This window comes from Micromonas pusilla (assembly GCF_000151265.4).
Source record: "Micromonas pusilla CCMP1545 genomic scaffold MICPUCscaffold_1, whole genome shotgun sequence".
NCBI lineage: Eukaryota > Viridiplantae > Chlorophyta > Mamiellophyceae > Mamiellales > Mamiellaceae > Micromonas > Micromonas pusilla.
Window position 1 is genome coordinate 883755 of NW_003315882.1, and position 18239 is coordinate 901993.

The window sequence follows — 18239 nt, forward strand, 5'->3', positions numbered from 1 at the left end:
ACCCAAAAAAAATTTGCGGTCCCGCGGCCCGAGAAATCAGAAGTGACACCACACAGATCTGCGAGGGCGGCCCCGGGTGGGCGTCCTTCGGCGAAGATGGCGTATCAACAAGCGTACGTCAAGCAGGTGAACAGATGCGCGACGGTCGCGTTCTGTCCGACGTCGCCGTACATCGCCACCGGGACGATGGCGGGCGCGATCGACCTTTCGTTCTCCACGACCGCTTGTTTGGAGGTGTTTAAACTCGACTACGCGAACCCGTCCACGGACATGCCCCTTGCCGGCGGCGCGGTCGCCGCGAACGAACGCTTCCACAGACTCGTGTGGGGTCCCGCCGGGAGCGACACGAAGGAGACCCCGCACGGGATCATCGCGGGGGGGTTGGTTGACGGCAGCGTGAACTTGTATAATCCGGCGAAGATAATCGGCTCACCAATCGGCGCGGAACCCTCAGACGGAACCTCTGGCGCGCTGATCACGAAGATGCAGAAACACTCCGGTCCGGTCCGCGGGTTAGCGTTCAACTCGTTCAGCCCGAACCTGCTCGCGTCCGGGGCGGAGGACGGCGAGCTGTGCATATGGGATCTCGTGAAGCCGGCCACGCCGAGCCTGTACCCGGGGCTCAAAGGCGGCGCCGGCGGGCAGCCCGGCCCCGGGGAGGTTTCCTACCTCGCGTGGAATAACAAGGTGCAGCACATCTTAGCGTCGTCGTCCCTGAACGGCACGACCGTAGTTTGGGATCTGAAGCGCCAGCGGCCGGTGATATCGTTCACGGATCCGAACAGCAGACGGCGGTGCAGCGCGATGCAATGGAATCCTGAGGTCGCGACGCAGCTCATCGTCGCGTCCGACGACGATCGCTCCCCGAGCCTACAGATCTGGGATCTTAGGAACTCGATATCTCCCGCGCGGGAGTTCGTCGGGCACAGCAAAGGCGTCCTTGCGATGGCGTGGTCGCACGCGGACCCCGGGATGTTACTCACCTGCGGGAAAGATAACCGCACTTTATGTTGGGATACGAACGCGGGGGAGATTCTCGCGGAGCTCCCGGCGTCGTCGAACTGGAACTTCGACGTGCAGTGGTCGTGCACGACCCCGGGCGTTTTGTCCACGAGCTCGTTCGACGGCAGGGTCGGGCTGTACAACCTTCAACAAGCCGCAGCGCCAAACGCAGGAGGCGGCGCCGTCGATCAGTACGGCGTGCAACAGCCCGGTCCGAAGCAACCGATGAAGAAAGCGCCGGCGTGGATGCGACGACCTTGCGGCGCGACGTTCGGGTTCGGCGGGAACCTCGCCGGTTTTGGCGTCCGTTCCGCGGGCGCCGTGGAGGCTGGAGGCGCGGAGGCGGAAAAACCCTCGCCCACGGCGTTGTCGATCTTCCGTTTACACACCGCGGAGGAGGTCGCGGTGTCCCAGGAGTTCGAAGGCGCGGTCACCGCGGGCGGGAGCGACTCCTTGAAGGAGTTCTGCGAGACAAAGCGCAGCTGCGCGGCGAAAGAAGACGAAGAGACTTGGGGGTTCCTCGGGATTCTGTTCGAAGAGGACGCGCGACGTGAGCTTCTGAAGCACCTTGACTTTGGCGCCGCGCTCGACGCAAAAGAAATCGCGGCGACCAACGCAGCGGCGGCGGCGGCAGCCGCGGCTGCGGAATCTACCGCCGCGGCGACCGCGGCGGCGCCAGACTCCGCCGCGGCGACCGCGACCGCGGAGGCGACACCGCTTGTGGACGGGAACGCGTTTTTTAACAACTTCCCGGTGCAACCCCCGCCCGTGGCTGTGCACACCCCGCCCGCTCCCGTGGACGACGGCATGGGTTTCTTCTCCGAGATGGACGCGAACGACGGCATTCCTCCGGTTTCACCTCAAAAGGCGCCCCCGCCCGCGCCCGCGGAACCGATCCCAGAGGCACCCGAGCTCGTCGCCGCGCGGCGGAAAGCGGCGGCGAAGGCGGCGGCGAAGGCTGCGGCGGAGAACGAACCGACGGAGATCCTCGACGCGTCCGACGCGAAAGTGCAACGCGCACTCGTCGTGGGCGACTATCGCGCCGCAGTTGCCGCGTGTGTCGCCGCGGGTCGTCACGCGGATGCCCTCGTCCTCGCCTCCGTCGGTGGCGCAGAGCTCTGGGAAGAAACCAGGGCGGCGCACCTCGAGGCGAACATCAATCGGCCGTACTTGCGCGTCGCCTCCGCGGTCGTGTCCAACGACCTCGGGGAACTCGTGAAAACGCGCCCGCTCGCGAAGTGGCGCGAGACGCTCGCGATCCTGTGCACGTACGCCCCCGCGGAGGAGTGGGGCGCGCTCGCGGGCGTGCTCGCCGGTCGTCTCGAGTCCGCGGGGAACGGTCACGCGGCGAGCCTCTGCCACATATGCGCGGGCGACGTCGACGCCGCGGTGACGCACTGGATGGGGTCGTTGCCGGCGGGGAAAGTTGCCCCGAGCGCGATCCACGGCGTGCTCGAGAAGGCGGTCGTCCTGACGCGCGCGACCGGGCAGGCCAGCGGTACGGGGCTGTCCTCGCTCGCGGTGTCGTACGCGGAGATGTTAATCTCCGAAGGGCAGTTGAGCGCGGCGATTTCTTACCTCGATATGGTCCCGGATGGCGGCGACGCCGTGAAGGACCTGCGCGACAGGATCGTGCGCGGCGGCGGCGGGTCGTTGGCGACGACGAGCGCGCCGGTCGCGCCGGCAGCGGCTCCCGCGGCGGCTCCCGCGCAGCACAGCACATATGGAGGATACTCGCAGCAGCCGCAGGCGTCGCAGTACGGCGCGTACGCGCCGACGACCGCGGGCGGCGCGTACGGTCAGACGCAACAGAGCGCGTACGGCCAGACGCAACAGAGCGCGTACGGCCAGACGCAGCAGAGCGCGTACGGCCAGACGCAGCAGAGCGCGTACTCCGCGTACGACTCGACCGCGTCCGCGTATGGTGGCTCAGCTTCTATGGGAGGATACGGCGCGCCGGCGCCGGCGACGGGCGCGTACGCCGCCGCGCCGATGATGCCGGGTCAACCCGGGTCGGCGGTCTCCGCGCCGCAGACGACGTCGGTCGCGGCGGCGCCGTCCTTCGACCCTTCCGCGTCCGCTCCGCCCCCGCCGCCTCCTGCCGCGCCCGCCGCGGCGCCTGCGGTGCCGCCGTCGCAGCAAGCGTACGGCGCGCCGGCGCAGAGCGCGACGCCGCAGCACTACCAGACCGCGCCGGCGCAAGCGCCGCCGCAACAGGCACAGTACGCCGCCGCGCCGCCATCTGCGCACTCCGCGTATGGCGCGCAGCAGCCGCAGCAGCCGCAGCAGGCCGCGTACGGTCAGCCGCAACAGCCCGGGGCGTACCAAACGACGCCGCCGCCGGCGCACTTCCAGCCGTCGATGCACTCGCCGATGCAACCGATGCAGCCGGCGGTCGCGGCGGCGCCGGTGCAGGCGCCCGCGCCGCCGCCCGCGCCCGTGATGCCGAAACCGCCCGCGAACCTGAGCATGCACAACGTTGAGACGGATAAGGTCTCGCCGTCGCACGCGTCGATCGTCAAGTCGCTCACAACCCTGTTCAAGGTGTGCGAGGGCGCCGCGGGGGCGAACCCGGCGAGGAAGAAGGAAGTCGAGGACAGCAGCAAGCGCGTCGCCGGGTTGCTTTGGAAGTTGAATCGCGCGGACGTGTCGCCGAGCGTGTGCGAGAAGTTGACTCAGCTGTGCGCCGCGCTCGACGGGGGCGACGTGGCGACCGCGTCGCAAGTTCAGGTGGCGCTCACGACTCACGACTGGGACGAAGCGAGTTCGTGGTTGAGTGGATTGAAACGGTTGTTGAAGATGCGGTCGAGTATCCAATGAACTTTTTAAGGTTAGCACCTTTTGTGATTCCAACCTGACCTAATGCCGCGGTCTTTTACCACCTCCTCTTCCGCCTCTTCCCCCGGGCGGCGGTCCCCGCCCTCCCCGCCCGCCCATATGGCCTCCCATCCCGCCCATGTGTCCGCCCATTCCGCCCATCATGTTCATAGCAGCCCCCATCTGCATCTGCATCATCATTTGCTGGCGCATCGCCGGGTTCATGTTCATGAACCCGCCGCCGTACTGACCCGAGGCCTGACCTGGAACAGCTCCCCGCCACCGAGTGTCCGGGGGCTTCCCGGCGGGCAAGGGCGGCTGCGTCGCCGAGGACTCCGTCATCTTCGGCGCAAATTTCACGTTAATGTCTCTCCCGTTGATCCTCTTGTATGGCAACTTCTCGTAGCACATCGCCGCGGCGCGAGCGGCGTCTCCCGCGGCGGCGCCGTCGTCGAAATCGACGCGGACGATCCCTTTGGATTTACCATTCAGGACGTCCGTCGTGAACGTCAAGCTCTTCACCGCACCGTACTCTGAGCAGTACTCCTCGACCTCGACGTCCGTCGTCCACCATGAGAGTCCGCTGATGATGACACCCGTAGGCGCGTTTGGGTCCGCCGCCGCGGCGACCGCGAGCGATTCGCTAATCGCCGTGGCAGGGGCAGCAGAGGGAGGATCGCCGCCCGCGTCGGTCGGGGGGGTCGCCGTGGCGGTCGCCGCCGCGCCCGCCGGATCGTCCTCTCCTGCTTTTGCGCCCTCCTGCACGACAGGGACCTCCTCCTCGCCGAGATCGTCCTCGTTCAGGTCGTCGTAGAGGAGTTCGTCCTCGTCAGCGGCGTCTTCCGCCATCGGTCGTGGTGACGATCGATCCAGCGCGCAGCGAGAATGGCATCGCGGAGCATCAGCCAGGCTGCCCTGTAGCAGCCTCGGAGAACGAGCAACTGACCGATGAATCGCTCGCTATGAATGTTTTTTGCGCTTTCGAAATGCCCTTTTAAAGTTTCTCCTTGAAAGCGATTTGGGGGAAGTGCGAAGCACTTAGGTATCTGGGCTCGCTTCCGGCCTCCTGTGTCCGAATACCTCGCATTCTCACACGCCAAAGCGCCGTCGGCCAGCAGGCATCATGTCGTACGGTGAGCGCGCCGCACGGGTCTTCTCTCCCCCTCTCTCTCCCCTCCCCCCCGCGGTCCCCCCCGCGGTTCAAGCTCTCATCACGCCCTTCCTCCCACACGCGCGCTCGCAGGCGGAGGGTACGTCGGGAACGGCGCGGACGCGATGAAGATCCGGAAGTACGAAGAGCAAAGGAAGAAGGCGATGGAAGACGCGGAGAAGGAGAAGAGCGCGCTCGCGTCCGAGTCCGCGAAGAGCCGCATCGTTAACTTCAGCGCGGGAAAGTCCGAGGTGATCGAGAACGCGTTCAAGAACGAGTCCGTCGGGCTTCAAACGAAAGCGCAGTTCGCGGAGAAGCGAGCGAACATCGAGAGGGAGCTCGAGGAAGAGGCGGCGGCGCGCGCAAAGGCGACCGAGGCCGCGGAGTTGAAGAGCAAGGACCGGAAACGCAAGAAGGCGAAGAAAGAGATGACGGCGAAGCTTTCGTTCGCGGACGACGAGCTCGACGAAGAGAACGAGGACGAGTGCTTCCTCCCTGCGGCGAAGAAAGCCGGGAAGTTCGCCACCGTCGGCAAAGATCCGGGCGTGCAGACGCACTTCTTGCCGGATAAAGATAGAGAGATGTCGGAGCGGGACGTGAGAGAGAAACTCAAAGCAGAGTTTATCGCGCAGCAGGAGGAGATAAAGAAAGAGAAACTCGAGATCACGTTCTCGTACTGGGATGGGGGCGGGCATCGACGGAAGATCGAGGTTTTAAAGGGCGACACGATCGGGATCTTCTTAGGCAAGGCGCGGGAGCTGTTGAGCAAGGAGTTCCGCGAACTGAGACACGAGAGCACGGACGGGTTGATGTACATCAAAGAGGATCTGATTCTCCCGCACACCGCGACGTTTTACGACTTCATCGTGAACAAAGTTCGCGGCAAGTCAGGGCCGCTGTTTCACTTTGGCGTCCACGACGACGTCAGGCTGAAAGGCGGGGCGAACATCGAGAAAGAAGACTCGCACGCGGGGAAAATAATCCACCGCACGTGGTACGATAAGAACAAGCACATCTTCCCCGCGAGCAGATGGGAGCAGTACGATCCGCTGCGGCCGGTAGAGTCGTACACGATTTACGGCGGAGAGAAAGGACCTGACCGTAGGTAGTCAATAGTTTTAACGTGTGAAACAAAGTGCTGCACATCGGTCGCATCTACTATCTAGCTAGCTCTCGTCGTCGACTGCTTTATGCTTCGCGAGCTCGGTTTCCGCGGCCACAGCCCGCGCTTCCGTCTCCGCGAGCTTCTTCTGCAGCAGTTGCATCTGGTTCTTCATGACGTCAACCTCGTGCGACGCGGCGTCGCGCTCTCTTTCTCGCTCGGAGGCCTTCTCCCTCAGCTGCTCGCTCGCGTCTGTTTTTTCCTTCACCACGACGTATGCCTTTTCGAGTCTACAAAGCACCGCGCAAACCCTCCAGTGACCCAGCGCTTTGCGAGAGATCGTCCTCCTGGCCTTCGCCGTCATGTTGCGAAGAACCTCCTTCTTCGCGCTGATTTGCTGCACCTCCGTCCTCCACTTCCGAAACGCGGACACCATGGACTGATTAAACACGTTCGCGAGCGTGCGCTGAATGAACGCGAATCGTTTCGCGCTGTTCGCTTGCACCCCCGCGACTTCCTTGTCGAGCAGCGCGTTCTTGCAACGCTGTTCTCTCAGTTGATTCTGAACCCGGGAGTGTTTCAGGAAATACGGCTCCGCGTTTGGCGCGTTCGGATCCTCAAACACGGAGTGAAACACGTCGTCGAGGAGCTTTCTCGTGATTCCACGGAAACGTCCGAAACGCATCACGATCGCCTCTAGCAGCCGGCACACCTCTCTCGTTCGCACGAGGTTCGGCGTGCCCAACGACTCCGTCGACTTCACGACCTCGTTGTACCGCGTCTCTGCGAGAAGCGCGGAGGACGAAAACGCGTCCTCCTCGGATTTATACGACCGCATCCACGCCGATAAGTCTTCACTAGCGAGCTCTTGTCTCAACGAAGAGTGTACTCCTGCGACTGGGACGCGGACGGTTGTCGCCGGGGCGTCGCGACGGTCGAGGTTTCGTCTGCCGTTGCCCGACTTGCGCGTCGCCCCAAAGTCCGCTCCCTCTTTCGCCTTCGGCTTCCAGCCACCTTCCAACCTCCTCGCGCCGGTATCAGGGGTCACGCGTCTGGGCGTGCTGGACGTGATTGTAACAGGCGGCGCGGCACCGGCGCTGGTCACGCCGGGCGGTGGTGCATTCTTGTCGATGACCGTCACGCCTCTCTGCGCTTTCAAGTGCGCGGGCGCTTCCCCTGGCTGAATTTTCACCACCGAACCGGTCTTCACGAGCCAACACGCGTTCGCGTCCGTGAGGACCTGGCCGTCGCATGTTATGTGGAACACGGGCGAGGCACTCCTGAGGAGTTTGCGCAGCGCGTAGTACACCTGCGCGTGCGACAGCGTCGTGTCGAGGTCGGCCTGGAGGGTGTTGTCGCGCGAGAGGAGAATTATCGTCGTCAGCAAATCGGGAATGACACAGCAAGCAGTCGAACGACGAAAGGACGCGGGCGATTCCGACGCGGTGTCGTGGCGAGCGCGGTCGCGCACCTTCAGGATGTGCCAGTCATCCTCGAGGCTGACGTGAACCATCTTCCCGAGAAACGACGCGGCCTTTGCGCCCTCGTTCTGAGCCCGCGGCGCCCCTGTATGCGGATCAAGCCAAGTTCGCGTCGTTCGTCACAGGACTGCCCAGGCCGAGGACACGCACCTGACAGGACGCTGACACGCACTGCAGGTAGCTCTGCTCTCAGTCCACACTTTTTGTCACGTGCACTGTAGAAACCAGCCTCGTACAACGCGACCAACGGCTCGAGGACATACCGCCGGCGCGCAGAACGCAGACCGTCACAGGAAAAAAAGCCCACCTCCGCGCGATCCGAACTCGCGTACAGCGCCGAACCGAGACCACCGTCCAAAACCCGAGCGAGCGATGGAGATCTAGAAGCCATGCGCCAGGAAAGTGTGTATGAACAAGAAGATCTAGACGAGGACGACGAGGAGGAGGAGGAGGAGGATGAGGAAGACGAGGAAGAGGAGGAGGAGGAGGAGGACGACGAAGGCGGCGACGACGACCCCGGGGGCTTGCAGGCCCTCCTCAATCGCCTCGGCGGGGGTCTCGATGGTCTTCTCCCGAACACGAGCCGCACGCACGGCCGTCTGAAGCAGATCCTAGCGGGCCTTCGCGCAGAGGGCGACGAGACACGTCAGATGGGCGCCCTTCACTCGCTGTGCGAGGTGCTCGTCATCTCCTCGGAGGAGTCCCTCATCACGCTGTCGATCGACGCTTTCACTCCCGTGCTCGTTCAGCTCATGCAGTACGAGCACAATCCCGACTGCATGCTCCTAGCCGCGCGCGCGCTAACGTCAATGGCGGACATCCTGCCGAACTCCCGTGCCGCCATCGTGCACTACGGCGCCTTGCCCACGTTTTGCAGCCGGCTGCTCACCATCGAATACATCGACCTAGCTGAGCAGTCGCTGCAGGCGCTGGAGAAGTTGTCGCAAGACCAGGGCGCGAGCTGCCTGCGCGAGGGTGGGATGATGGCGTGTTTGAGCTACCTCGACTTTTTCGCACTCGGCATGCAACGCGTGTCGCTGCAGACAGTCGCGAACATGTGCCGCCAGCTCCCGGCGAGCGATTGCTGGGAGCTCGTATCCGACTCAGTCCCGGTGCTGACTAACTTGCTGTTGCACGACGACGGACGGTTGGTCGAGAGCGCGTGCACTTGCCTCACGCTCATCGCGGCTAATTTTAGCGCGCGGCCTGAGCGCTTGCAGGCAATGTGCACGCATGGACTGATTCCGAATGCGACGAGGCTGATTTCCCCCGTCTCATCCGGGGGCACCACCGTCGGGCCCTCGACCTATCGCAGTCTAATTCGTCTCATCGCGACATGCTGTAAGAGTTCCGCGGACGTAGCGGAACAGCTGCTGCGAAATGCTCTGCCGGTCACGCTCAAGTCCGTGCTCGCTGGATGCAACGTGCTCTCGACAACCGCGGCTTCCCCGGCCTCGCCGGTGGTTTCCACTGATCAGCTTTTGGAGGTGGTCACCCTGACGAACCAGCTTCTTCCTTCTATTCAGCCGGGAAGCGGCGCATCCGATTCGCCCCTCATCGCGTTGCGCGTAGACGCGGCCGCACCTACGTCGTCCACAACCGCAGTGGTTGAGAGTGGGGGCGGGAAGTCGACCGCGGAAACAGCGAATGCGGGTGGCATCACTCTCGAGCAAATCTTGCGAGCCGAGCCTGAGCTTCTTCGCGAGTACGGGTCGAATCTTACCGCAGCGCTGATGCAAGTGATCGTGGCGTCCGTGGGGAGCAACGTAAGGTTGCAGTGTCTGGCATCGCTCGCAAAGTTCCTCCATCATGCGCCGCCAGAGATGCTCTCCTCTGGTCCCGCTGCGCTTCAGCCGGGACAGATGGCGTCTTTCCTCGCCGGTCTCGTGTCTTCGCGCGACTCTGCTGTGGTACAGGTAGCTCTTTATCTTGTGGACCTTCTAATGGACAAGCTCCCGGACACGTTTAGTAGAGTGTTTAGGAAAGAGGGCACAGTGCACGCTATTGAGCAGCTCTGCGCGCAGAAATTCGAGGAGGCAACCGTGGATGACAACAACAGCCACTCAGGAGGAAATGTCACTCCGCGCGATAAAGTAGTTCCACCTGGTGTGGATAACGAAAGCGTCGACTTCGCAACACCGATTAGGACTGGTGGATCCTGTCGCACCGTAGTGGACACGCCGCAGCGTCGAGCTGCGGTGGAACGCGCTGTCTCTCTTCGCACTGCGCACTTCAATGCCGCCGCGACGGGTGGCGCGGTAGACCTACTCCAAAAAGCGTCCGCGCCGCTCCGCACCGCTGGTTCTGACCCTGAGACAGCCGCCGCGGTCGCGATACATTTCCTAACCGCGCTAGACGAAGGCGAGGGCGCGTCAACGTTTGAGTTCATCGAGTGCGGCGGCGTCAACGCGCTCGCTTCGTATTTCAGCGGCGGTGACCTTCCCGAGGAAGACAGTTGGGGCGAGTCAATCGCCGCGCGGCTCTCTGCGTTTGTTCGCGCGGCTTCCATTAATCTATCACAAAAAACGATGCGTGGAATAGTGGAGCGATTGCTAGACGCCTTGGCTGTGACGGAGGAGATGCCCGTGCGGCTCAGCGCGGGCTCGGAGGGCGGTAGCAGTGGAAGGGGAGCGAGCCGGAGCGCATCGCGCGGCAGCGCGGGTGAATCTGCCGCGAGCGATGGTCTGAGCGTCCTCGCACGGCCTTTCAAGCTTCGGTTATGCCGTGCTACTGGAGCGCGCGCGGGACTGAAGGAATACTCCTCGAATGTTATTCTCGTGGAGCCCCTCGCTACGCTAACGGCCATCGAGGACTTTCTGTATCCTCGCGTGCACAAACCAGAGAGCGCCGCGGCTACTTCTACGGCGTCCGCAGCATCTGGGGAAGCTGAGAACTCGCATGATGTTGCCCGACAGCCAAACGGACCATCTGAGAAGAAGGATGCGGATGCCAAGGCTGAGACTGCTCAGCAAGCGGATGAAGACGATGAAGAAGATGACAACGTCGAGGAGGAAGACGAGGAGGAAGTGATCGATGACGACGCAGAAGAAGAAGAGGAAGACATCCCGCGTGCTGAACAAGTGGAGGATGTGGATCCCGCTGAAAGATCAGCTTCTCCATCAACGCCATCTACGACTGCTGCCGCGGTGGCGGCAGCAGCCCCACCGCGACTGCTATTTCACGCGTCCGGGGTTGATCCTTTTCACCCCGCGACGAGTGTGCTGCAAGCTGTGCACGCGGCGGCGCTCGCGGCGGCGGCAACCGAGAATGGAACTCACGCGAGAGAAGCTGGCGACGATGCCGAGGGTGGCAGGCTGAGCACGGCGAGTTTATGGGAGAAAACCCACACGCTGTACTACGCGATTCCGGTTGACGGGCAAGCGCTTCCGCCGCCGCCGCCAAGCTCGGGCGCGGGCGCCGCTGCAGCTGTGATGGACTCGTCAGATGCGACCGAAGCTCTCGCAGCATTTGGTCCGCGCGACCGCCGCGCCGCTTTAGGGAGCGTTCTCCCGGCACTTCGCGGCAAGTTGTGTGGCGACGCCCCCCCGTCTGGGTTGACGGACACCGTAAAGTCTATCATATCCGTGCTATCCGTGTTTCACCGAATCATAACCTCCGCGCCACGTCTCTTCGCGCTAGGAGACGTCGAGGATGAGAACGTGACGGCGACGAATATCAATGCGGCGCTCGCGCTTCCAAGTGACGCCTTCTTAAGCTCCAAGTTGGCGGGCAAGATGGTAAGGCAACTGCAGGACACACTGGCGTTATGCACCGGGAGCTTACCTGCGTGGTGCACTGTTATCGCTCGTTCATGTCCATTCTTATTCCCATTCGAGGCGAGGCAGCAGCTGTTTTACTGCACCACGTTTGGATTGGCGCGTGCACTGCATCGTTTACACGGGCAGACACAAGAAAATGGAGGCGGCGGGGGCAACGGTGGGGCCGGTGGGCGGGAGTTGAGGGTAGGGCGACTGCAGCGGCAAAAGGTTCGAGTGTCGCGCGAGCGAATACTCGAATCAGCCGTTAAGGTTTTCGACATGACCGGCGCGCACAAGATGGTGCTCGAGGTTGAATTCTTAAACGAGGTGGGCACTGGCACGGGGCCGACGTTGGAGTTCTACACCTTACTCTCCAAGGAACTCACGCAGCGCGCACTGGGGGCATGGAGAGACGTTCCCAACGCAGACGGAACCGGGAGCGACATCAAATACGTAAACGCCCCGCACGGTTTATTCCCAGCGCCCGTGAGTTCTAGTGCATACGATGTTGCGCCCCCGGGCTCTCCGGGTAAGCTCACGCGCGGGGATCTATTCCGTCTTCTCGGGCGCGTGGTTGGCAAGGCGCTCCAGGACGGGCGGCTGCTCGACCTCGGTCTCAGCCCGGCGTTTTTTCGCGCCATCACTGGTCGCACACTCGCGTTGGCCGACCTCTCCGAGATCGATCCTGAACTCGGACGCACGCTCACGCAGCTTTCAACTGCGGCGCGTCGTATCGACGCGTTGAAAAAGGCCGGGGCGGACTTCCCCTCGGTAACAGTTGGAGGGGCCGCGATTGAGGACCTCTGTATGACGTTCACGCTGCCAGGAGACGACGCGTTTGAACTCAAACCCGGAGGAGCGGACGTTGCGATAACCGCGGAAAACATCGCAGAGTACGTCGACGCGGTCGTCGACGCGACTGTTGGCGGCGGCGTCGCTAGGCAGATCGACGCGTTTCGAAGCGGACTTTCGGACATATTACCACCGCAGGCCCTCGTCGTGTTCTCTGAGGCCGAGCTTGACTGCATGCTGTGCGGCCAAGGGCAGAAGTGGACGACTGAGCTTTTGAGTGAGTGCGTAACGTATGATCACGGGTACACCGCGCAGTCCCCACCGATCAGATCGCTGATGGAGACGATGTGTGGATTCGGGCCGGAAGAGCAACGATCTTTCTTGCGCTTTGTCACCGGGGCTCCGAGGATGCCGCCGGGGGGGCTCGCAGCGCTACAGCCACGACTCACGGTGGTGTGCAAGCAACCCTCGGGTGGCGGTGGGGGGGCGAGCACGCGTCAACTAGCGGAAGGCACCGTGTTGGCGGACAAAGATCTGCCCTCGGCGATGACGTGCGCGAGCTACCTCAAGCTCCCGCCGTACAGTCGCGTTGAGGTTCTCAAAGAACGACTCACGTACGCCATCACGGAAGGAGTGGCGAGTTTCGATCTGAGCTAGCTAGCGTGAAAATTGTCATGACGAACGAACGAACGATGCGAGCGAATACGTTCTCACTAGTCTATGTAATTGTAGACTACTGTGCTAGTTTCCAGCGAAGTCGAGGGAGCCAACGGTCTTCGCGCCTCTCGCAGTCCCCCACTTCGACGAGCTCGTTCGCTGCGGTGGCGTTTCGGGCTCCACCGCACTCGCCACCTCGTCGCCCACATTAACCGCCAGCCGCGTGAAAGGTGTACGTCCAAACTCGAGACACGCAAGCTCGTATTCGTCCGCCTCGTAAAAGCACCCGTTTTCGTCGACCGTGACCGGTGACTCCGTGTCCATCAGGCGGAAATACCGCGGCCGGATCAGCGCGCAGCCGGAAGGTTTCACGACGACCTCGTTTGGCGACAGGTTACGCAGCATGACCCGATCGCAAACTATAGGCACGTTTGGCATCGACATCACCTGCGCGAATGCGTCGTTACCTCCGAGGATGCCGCGCTCAGCTCCTGGACCATCTTCGAACGTGAACTGCTCATCCCCTCCAACGTTGTATGCACGACGCGCGGACGCGGCGCCGCCTCGTTCCGGCGGTTCCTCGCGTATCAACCTGCGCGCCTCTTTCGGGGTGATGTCGTCCGATATTTCAAACTCCACCATGGGCAAGTGCTCAAAAGTGACGAACGAACGAACGAAACAACCTCCGCAGCTGACGCACACGTCGCCTTTACCAGATACAAGCGGGTTTGTAGCGCTGCAACGATAGCACATCGGCAAAAGGTCATCCGCGTCTGTTAACGGCTTCGATCGCGATACGATGCACGCTAAATCGACCTGTGCCTGCCATGAGGCTGGTATCTTCAGTCCTTGAAGCTTGTTGTACGCGAACCTCGCGAGCTTGTATGCCCCGAGCGCGTCCCCGTGCTTCGCGAGGGTATTGAGGACGTAGGCGAGGCTGATCCCGAGCGGCATCTCGTCACGCGTTGCAAACTTTGAAAGGAGAAATTGCCCGATGTTCAGCAATGTGGACGGCAAAGACGAGCGGAAAGGTTCGTCCATAGCGCGGTATATGAAGTCGTACGCGTAGTACATCTCAGCACGGTCTTTGAATTCTTCGAAGCGATCCAATTTCGCCTCGTCCTCGTCTGAGAGGAGCGCCCTGGGGTCGTTCGGGAGCTCTGACACGATCTCCCGCGACATGAGCCAGTAGCAGTGCCCGGCGTCCTGAAATCGCCGCTCTAACACCGCGTTGTGTGTTAACTGTTCGAGCATCCGCGTCGCCGCATCAGATCGACCCGCCTTAGCGTACGCCAAACGGGCTTCGTCGAACCTGTCGTTCTCCGCGAGCCAACGCGCGTACGGCAGGTACACCTTCTCGACGTGCTGCGGGTGTTGCTGGAGCATAATGAACGCTTCTTCCCACTGCTCCGCATCCACGAGGAGCGACAGCAAGCCCTCGTCGTCACCTAACTTAGTGTACACGTCCCTAGCGTGGACATGATCCCCCCATTGCGCGAAGTGCATCGCGCACAACTTCAAGTGCTTGACATCCGACGCACCCAACGCTCTCGTCACCTCAACGAGTTTATCCTTCCAGCCGTTCTTCGCGATGAGGTCTATGGCTTTGTCAAATTTCTTGGCCTGAATGTACATCGTCGCCGCCGCGGCGTAGTCAGAAACCTCCTCCGCCCACTCCGCTTGCCTGTGAACAAACTCCTGGACGAGGGTGCTGTCCCCGCCCTTCGTGTGCGCGTACTCCTCAGCCCATTTTTTTGCCTCGTCAAATTGACGAAGGTCAGAGAACATCTCCATTGCTTTGTCCACGCGATTCGCCTTCGCGAACATCTTCGCAGCCTCGTGAAACTTACCTTGATACGCCAACGCCTCAGCGAGGTACATCTCGGATGGATCCCCATTCTTAACCCCTTCCTCACATTTATCAATGAGTTCCAGGTATTTCAAGTCTCGAACACGAATGAAGGCCTTTCGCGCGATGGCCAAGTTCATCCCAAACAATGCCGCGAAACCAAGATCGCTCCAGTCCTTCTCCGTCACGCCAAGACACGCCACCGAGTGTGCCATGTCAAAATTATTTACCTTCACGTAGTTCCACATGCTCATTGACTGCGGCACGTCTATAGTCTGCATGCTCACGTAATGCAGACAAAATATTTTCGACGCCTTGAACCCCACGACGAAGCCCTCGAGTTTCTGTCTGTGCACGGGAAAGTCGCCTGTTTTTATCGATAGCTGCCCGTTTCCGGAGTAACACAACATCTCCTCGAACTCGCTGTTGAACGAGACGCTGTTCGCGTCTGTATCCGTGAAAATAGACTTTTTTGTCTCGAGGTCGTACACTGTCACCTCGGAGTTGTCGTCTACGACGGCGAGCTTTTGTCGCATGAACGACTGGTCCAGGCACCGGATCGAGACGCCGTGCTCGATGAGCTGAACAGGGTGCGAGTTGTTGATGAATATTCGGAAGACGACGCCGCTCTTCAAGCCCACAAGGATGCCCTCCCCCTTGTCTGGTCCGCCTACGACTTTGATGTACCTGATCACCGATTCCATCGTCCACTCGCGCTCGAGCTTGCCTTCGAAATCATAGAGCTGTAGCTTCTTTTCGAGGCACAGGACGATGTGGTGGGACGTCACGACGAGCAAGTTGCACTCCAAGTTCCGCATGATTCTCGTCTTCTCGCGGTACTGCATCTCGTATGAGTCCGCTTCCAGAAGATCGTAAATAATAACCTCCTTGGGAAGCTGCACCGCGAGCGTTTCCTTGTACACGGATATTCTCTTGACGTAGTCTTTGCACTTAATTCGCAACTTTTGCTCCGTCACGAGATGTTGAATGATGACGTCCGTCATATAGTCCCTGTACGCGTATCGGTCCCTGTATAATCCGTGCACGGTGCTGAATATCAGCTGGTGCATCGTGATCGAGCCATCTTCGCACCCGACGGCGACGTAATTTTGTTTCGGCCGTGGCGCCGCGCACCACACCCACGACCCCGCCACGCACACGTCTTTCAGCGGCGTTCCCTCCTTCGTCGCGAGCGTCACCTTACGATTCGTCCCTCCCGTCACCATGTATTCGCCGTTGCTGAAGTATCTGACCGTGCACGGATCGTAATCAAGCGCGATGTCCTTTCCGACCTGGGTTCCGTTGAGTTGGTAAAACGAAAGCGACTCGTCCCAGCACCCGCACGCGAGAACGTCGTGGGGTTCGTCCCGGTTCGGGTTCCACGCCAGCGTCCACACCGGGGCACCGAGTTTGATCTTCATTTTCTCCCCACCAGATCGATCTCTGACGGACACGACGCCGTCGAACTGCCCGAGCGCGAGGTATTGCCCGTCATTCGTCCACGCTAAGCTCAGAATCTTCGCGGACACCTTGTGCTTCACGACGGCTTTCTGATCTGGGGCCCAGAGGCCGAAGTCGACCGCGGTCGCGGACGCGAGGTGCGCTGAAGTTGGATTGTACGCCAGCGCCTGGATGGATTCGTTGTGCGTGTACTTCAGGACGCCCTCGGCTTTGGACGACCAGATGATTATCGTCCTGTCCGCTCCCCCGGACGCGAACTTCTTCCCATCGCGGCTGTACGATACGCAGTAAACCGCGTCTTTGTGCGCCTTGAGCGAGTGCAAGAGGTTGCCGTCGGCAGCGTCGTACACGAGAACGCGGCTGCCTACACCGGTGACGAGCTTCGTCCCGTCGGGGCTAAACGCGATGTCGTAGCACACGCTTCTAACGCCATCGCGTTCGGGCTGAGGGACGAGGAGAGGGCATCAGTCGGACGCTCGATCGCGGGTGGTGTGATGTGAACGGGGAAACGCGCGCGACGGGATTTCGTTTGAGTTTCAAGGACGTACCGCAATGTCGCTCCATGTCACCACAGTGCGCATCTGTGCGCCTGTCCGCCTCTGGGGTGCGACGCAACTCGTGAAGTTGAAGTTTCAAAAAAAACTCGCGAACGTGAAGAGCAGAAGATGAACGAAACGACGGCGAGCACTGAGACCAAGACGAGACCAAGACGTCGCGAGCTGGCGTCCGCGTGACCGCCGTCGGCGCGGACGACGCGAAAACTACGAAACTCAGGAGCTCACCGGGTCGAGCCGACGTGCTCCCGGGGGGAGAGCGAGGAGAGAAGAGCATGTCCGCACGTGGTTTCAGCGGCGGTGGAAGAAGCTTGGAAGAAGCCCAGCAGCGCGCGGCAACCGCGTCGTCGCGCGTCAAACTGAAGAAGTTTCTCCTACGGTACTACCCGCCAGGAATCATTCTCGAGTACACACACAATGGCGAGCTCATGCAGCGGAGCGTGGACCTGCTCGACCTCACCGCAGAGACGGACACCGAGGCGGTGCTGAACCAAATCGTCGAGCGAGAGAAGATGATCAAAGAAGCCCATCGCGAGCCACTTCGTAAGCTCATCTTCAAACTCCAGGCCAAGCTCGGCGGGGGAGTGGTCAAGACAAACTTCGCCCTGTCCAAAGTCCTGCGCGCGCACATTCTGCCGCTGACGAACTGCGCGTTTAACAAGGGTGGGGACAAGTTCATCACGGGCAGTTACGATCGAACGTGCAAGGTTTGGTCCACGGACACGAGTGAGGAGCTGCAGACATTGGAGGGACACAAAAACGTCGTGTACGCGATCGCGTTTAATAATCCCTACGGGGATAGAGTGCTCACGGGTTCGTTCGATAAAACCGCGAAGCTGTGGGACGCGAGCACCGGTCAACTGTATCACACGATGAACTCGCACACCGCCGAAATCGTGTGCGTCGGATTTAACCAGCAGAGCACGACGTACGCGACGGGTTCGATGGATAACTCCGCAAAGCTGACGGATGTGGAAACGGGCGCGGAGATTTGCACGCTGTTGGGTCACTCAGCGGAGATCGTCGCTTTACACTGGTCGACCGCGGGAGACCAACTGTGCACGGCGTCGTTTGACCACGAATCCAGAGTATGGGACGCACGAACGGGACGATGCGTGCACGTCTTGTCTGGTCACACGAGCGAGGTGAGCTCCGCGCAGTGGAACTTCTCGAGCGATGCGATCGTTTCAGGTTCCATCGACGGAACGGCGAAGATTTTCGACGTCAGAGCTGGTGAGTGTCGAGCGACGTTGACCGGTCACGCGGACGAGGTGTTAGATGTGGTCTTCAACGCGACAGGGACGAAAGTCGCGACCGCGTCCGCGGATTGCACGGCTAAACTTTGGAACGTCAGCAGCGGTCGATGCGAGGCCACGCTCTCGGGTCATTCTCAAGAGGTTTCGAAGGTTTCATTCCGTCCTCAGGGTGACCGCGTGTTCACCGCGAGTGCGGATTCGACTGCGAAGGTATTCGACGTGAACGGTGGTAAGTGCCTCCAAACTTTAGAAGGGCACGGCGACGAGATCTTCAGTCTCGCTTCGAACTACCACGGAGACGTCTTGCTGACGGGCAGTAAGGACAATACGTGTAGAATTTGGAAGACGTGAGACGTGGCG

General features: G+C 61.2%; 7 protein-coding genes across 7 annotated transcripts; 4 read left to right on the forward strand and 3 right to left on the reverse strand.

Moving 5' to 3' along the window:
* The first annotated feature begins 61 nt into the window (after positions 1 to 61).
* Positions 62 to 3874, forward strand: MICPUCDRAFT_30836 (uncharacterized protein). Its single transcript, XM_003054920.1, has 3 exons — positions 62 to 1755; positions 1870 to 2634; positions 2830 to 3874. Exons 1-3 carry the CDS (start codon positions 97 to 99, stop codon positions 3820 to 3822), a joined length of 3417 nt encoding a protein of 1138 aa, XP_003054966.1. The 5' UTR covers positions 62 to 96; the 3' UTR covers positions 3823 to 3874.
* Positions 3875 to 3986: 112 nt separating this feature from the next.
* MICPUCDRAFT_50224 (uncharacterized protein) lies at positions 3987 to 4668 on the reverse strand (the record flags this gene model as incomplete). The annotated part of the gene is made up of 2 exons (XM_003055460.1): positions 3987 to 4008; positions 4055 to 4668. 2 exons carry the CDS (start codon positions 4666 to 4668, stop codon positions 3987 to 3989), a joined length of 636 nt encoding a protein of 211 aa, XP_003055506.1.
* Positions 4669 to 5070: 402 nt separating this feature from the next.
* Positions 5071 to 6078, forward strand: MICPUCDRAFT_13106 (uncharacterized protein; the record flags this gene model as incomplete). The annotated part of the gene is made up of 1 exon (XM_003054921.1): positions 5071 to 6078. A coding segment is annotated over one exon (1008 nt), but the record flags the coding sequence as incomplete, so codon positions are not given.
* Positions 6079 to 6135: 57 nt separating this feature from the next.
* MICPUCDRAFT_50226 (uncharacterized protein) lies at positions 6136 to 7584 on the reverse strand (the record flags this gene model as incomplete). The annotated part of the gene is made up of 1 exon (XM_003055461.1): positions 6136 to 7584. The coding sequence occupies one exon, from the start codon at positions 7582 to 7584 to the stop codon at positions 6136 to 6138; it is 1449 nt and encodes a 482-aa protein (XP_003055507.1).
* Positions 7585 to 7941: 357 nt separating this feature from the next.
* Positions 7942 to 12803, forward strand: MICPUCDRAFT_30839 (uncharacterized protein; the record flags this gene model as incomplete). Its single annotated transcript, XM_003054922.1, has 1 exon — positions 7942 to 12803. The coding sequence occupies one exon, from the start codon at positions 7942 to 7944 to the stop codon at positions 12757 to 12759; it is 4818 nt and encodes a 1605-aa protein (XP_003054968.1). The 3' UTR covers positions 12760 to 12803.
* A 40-nt stretch (positions 12804 to 12843) lies between these two features.
* Positions 12844 to 16650, reverse strand: IFT122 (intraflagellar transport protein 122; the record flags this gene model as incomplete). The annotated part of the gene is made up of 2 exons (XM_003055462.1): positions 12844 to 16512; positions 16618 to 16650. 2 exons carry the CDS (start codon positions 16648 to 16650, stop codon positions 12844 to 12846), a joined length of 3702 nt encoding a protein of 1233 aa, XP_003055508.1.
* A 248-nt stretch (positions 16651 to 16898) lies between these two features.
* On the forward strand, positions 16899 to 18230 carry MICPUCDRAFT_12446 (uncharacterized protein; the record flags this gene model as incomplete). The annotated part of the gene is made up of 1 exon (XM_003054923.1): positions 16899 to 18230. The coding sequence occupies one exon, from the start codon at positions 16899 to 16901 to the stop codon at positions 18228 to 18230; it is 1332 nt and encodes a 443-aa protein (XP_003054969.1).
* Between the last annotated feature and the right edge of the window lie 9 nt (positions 18231 to 18239).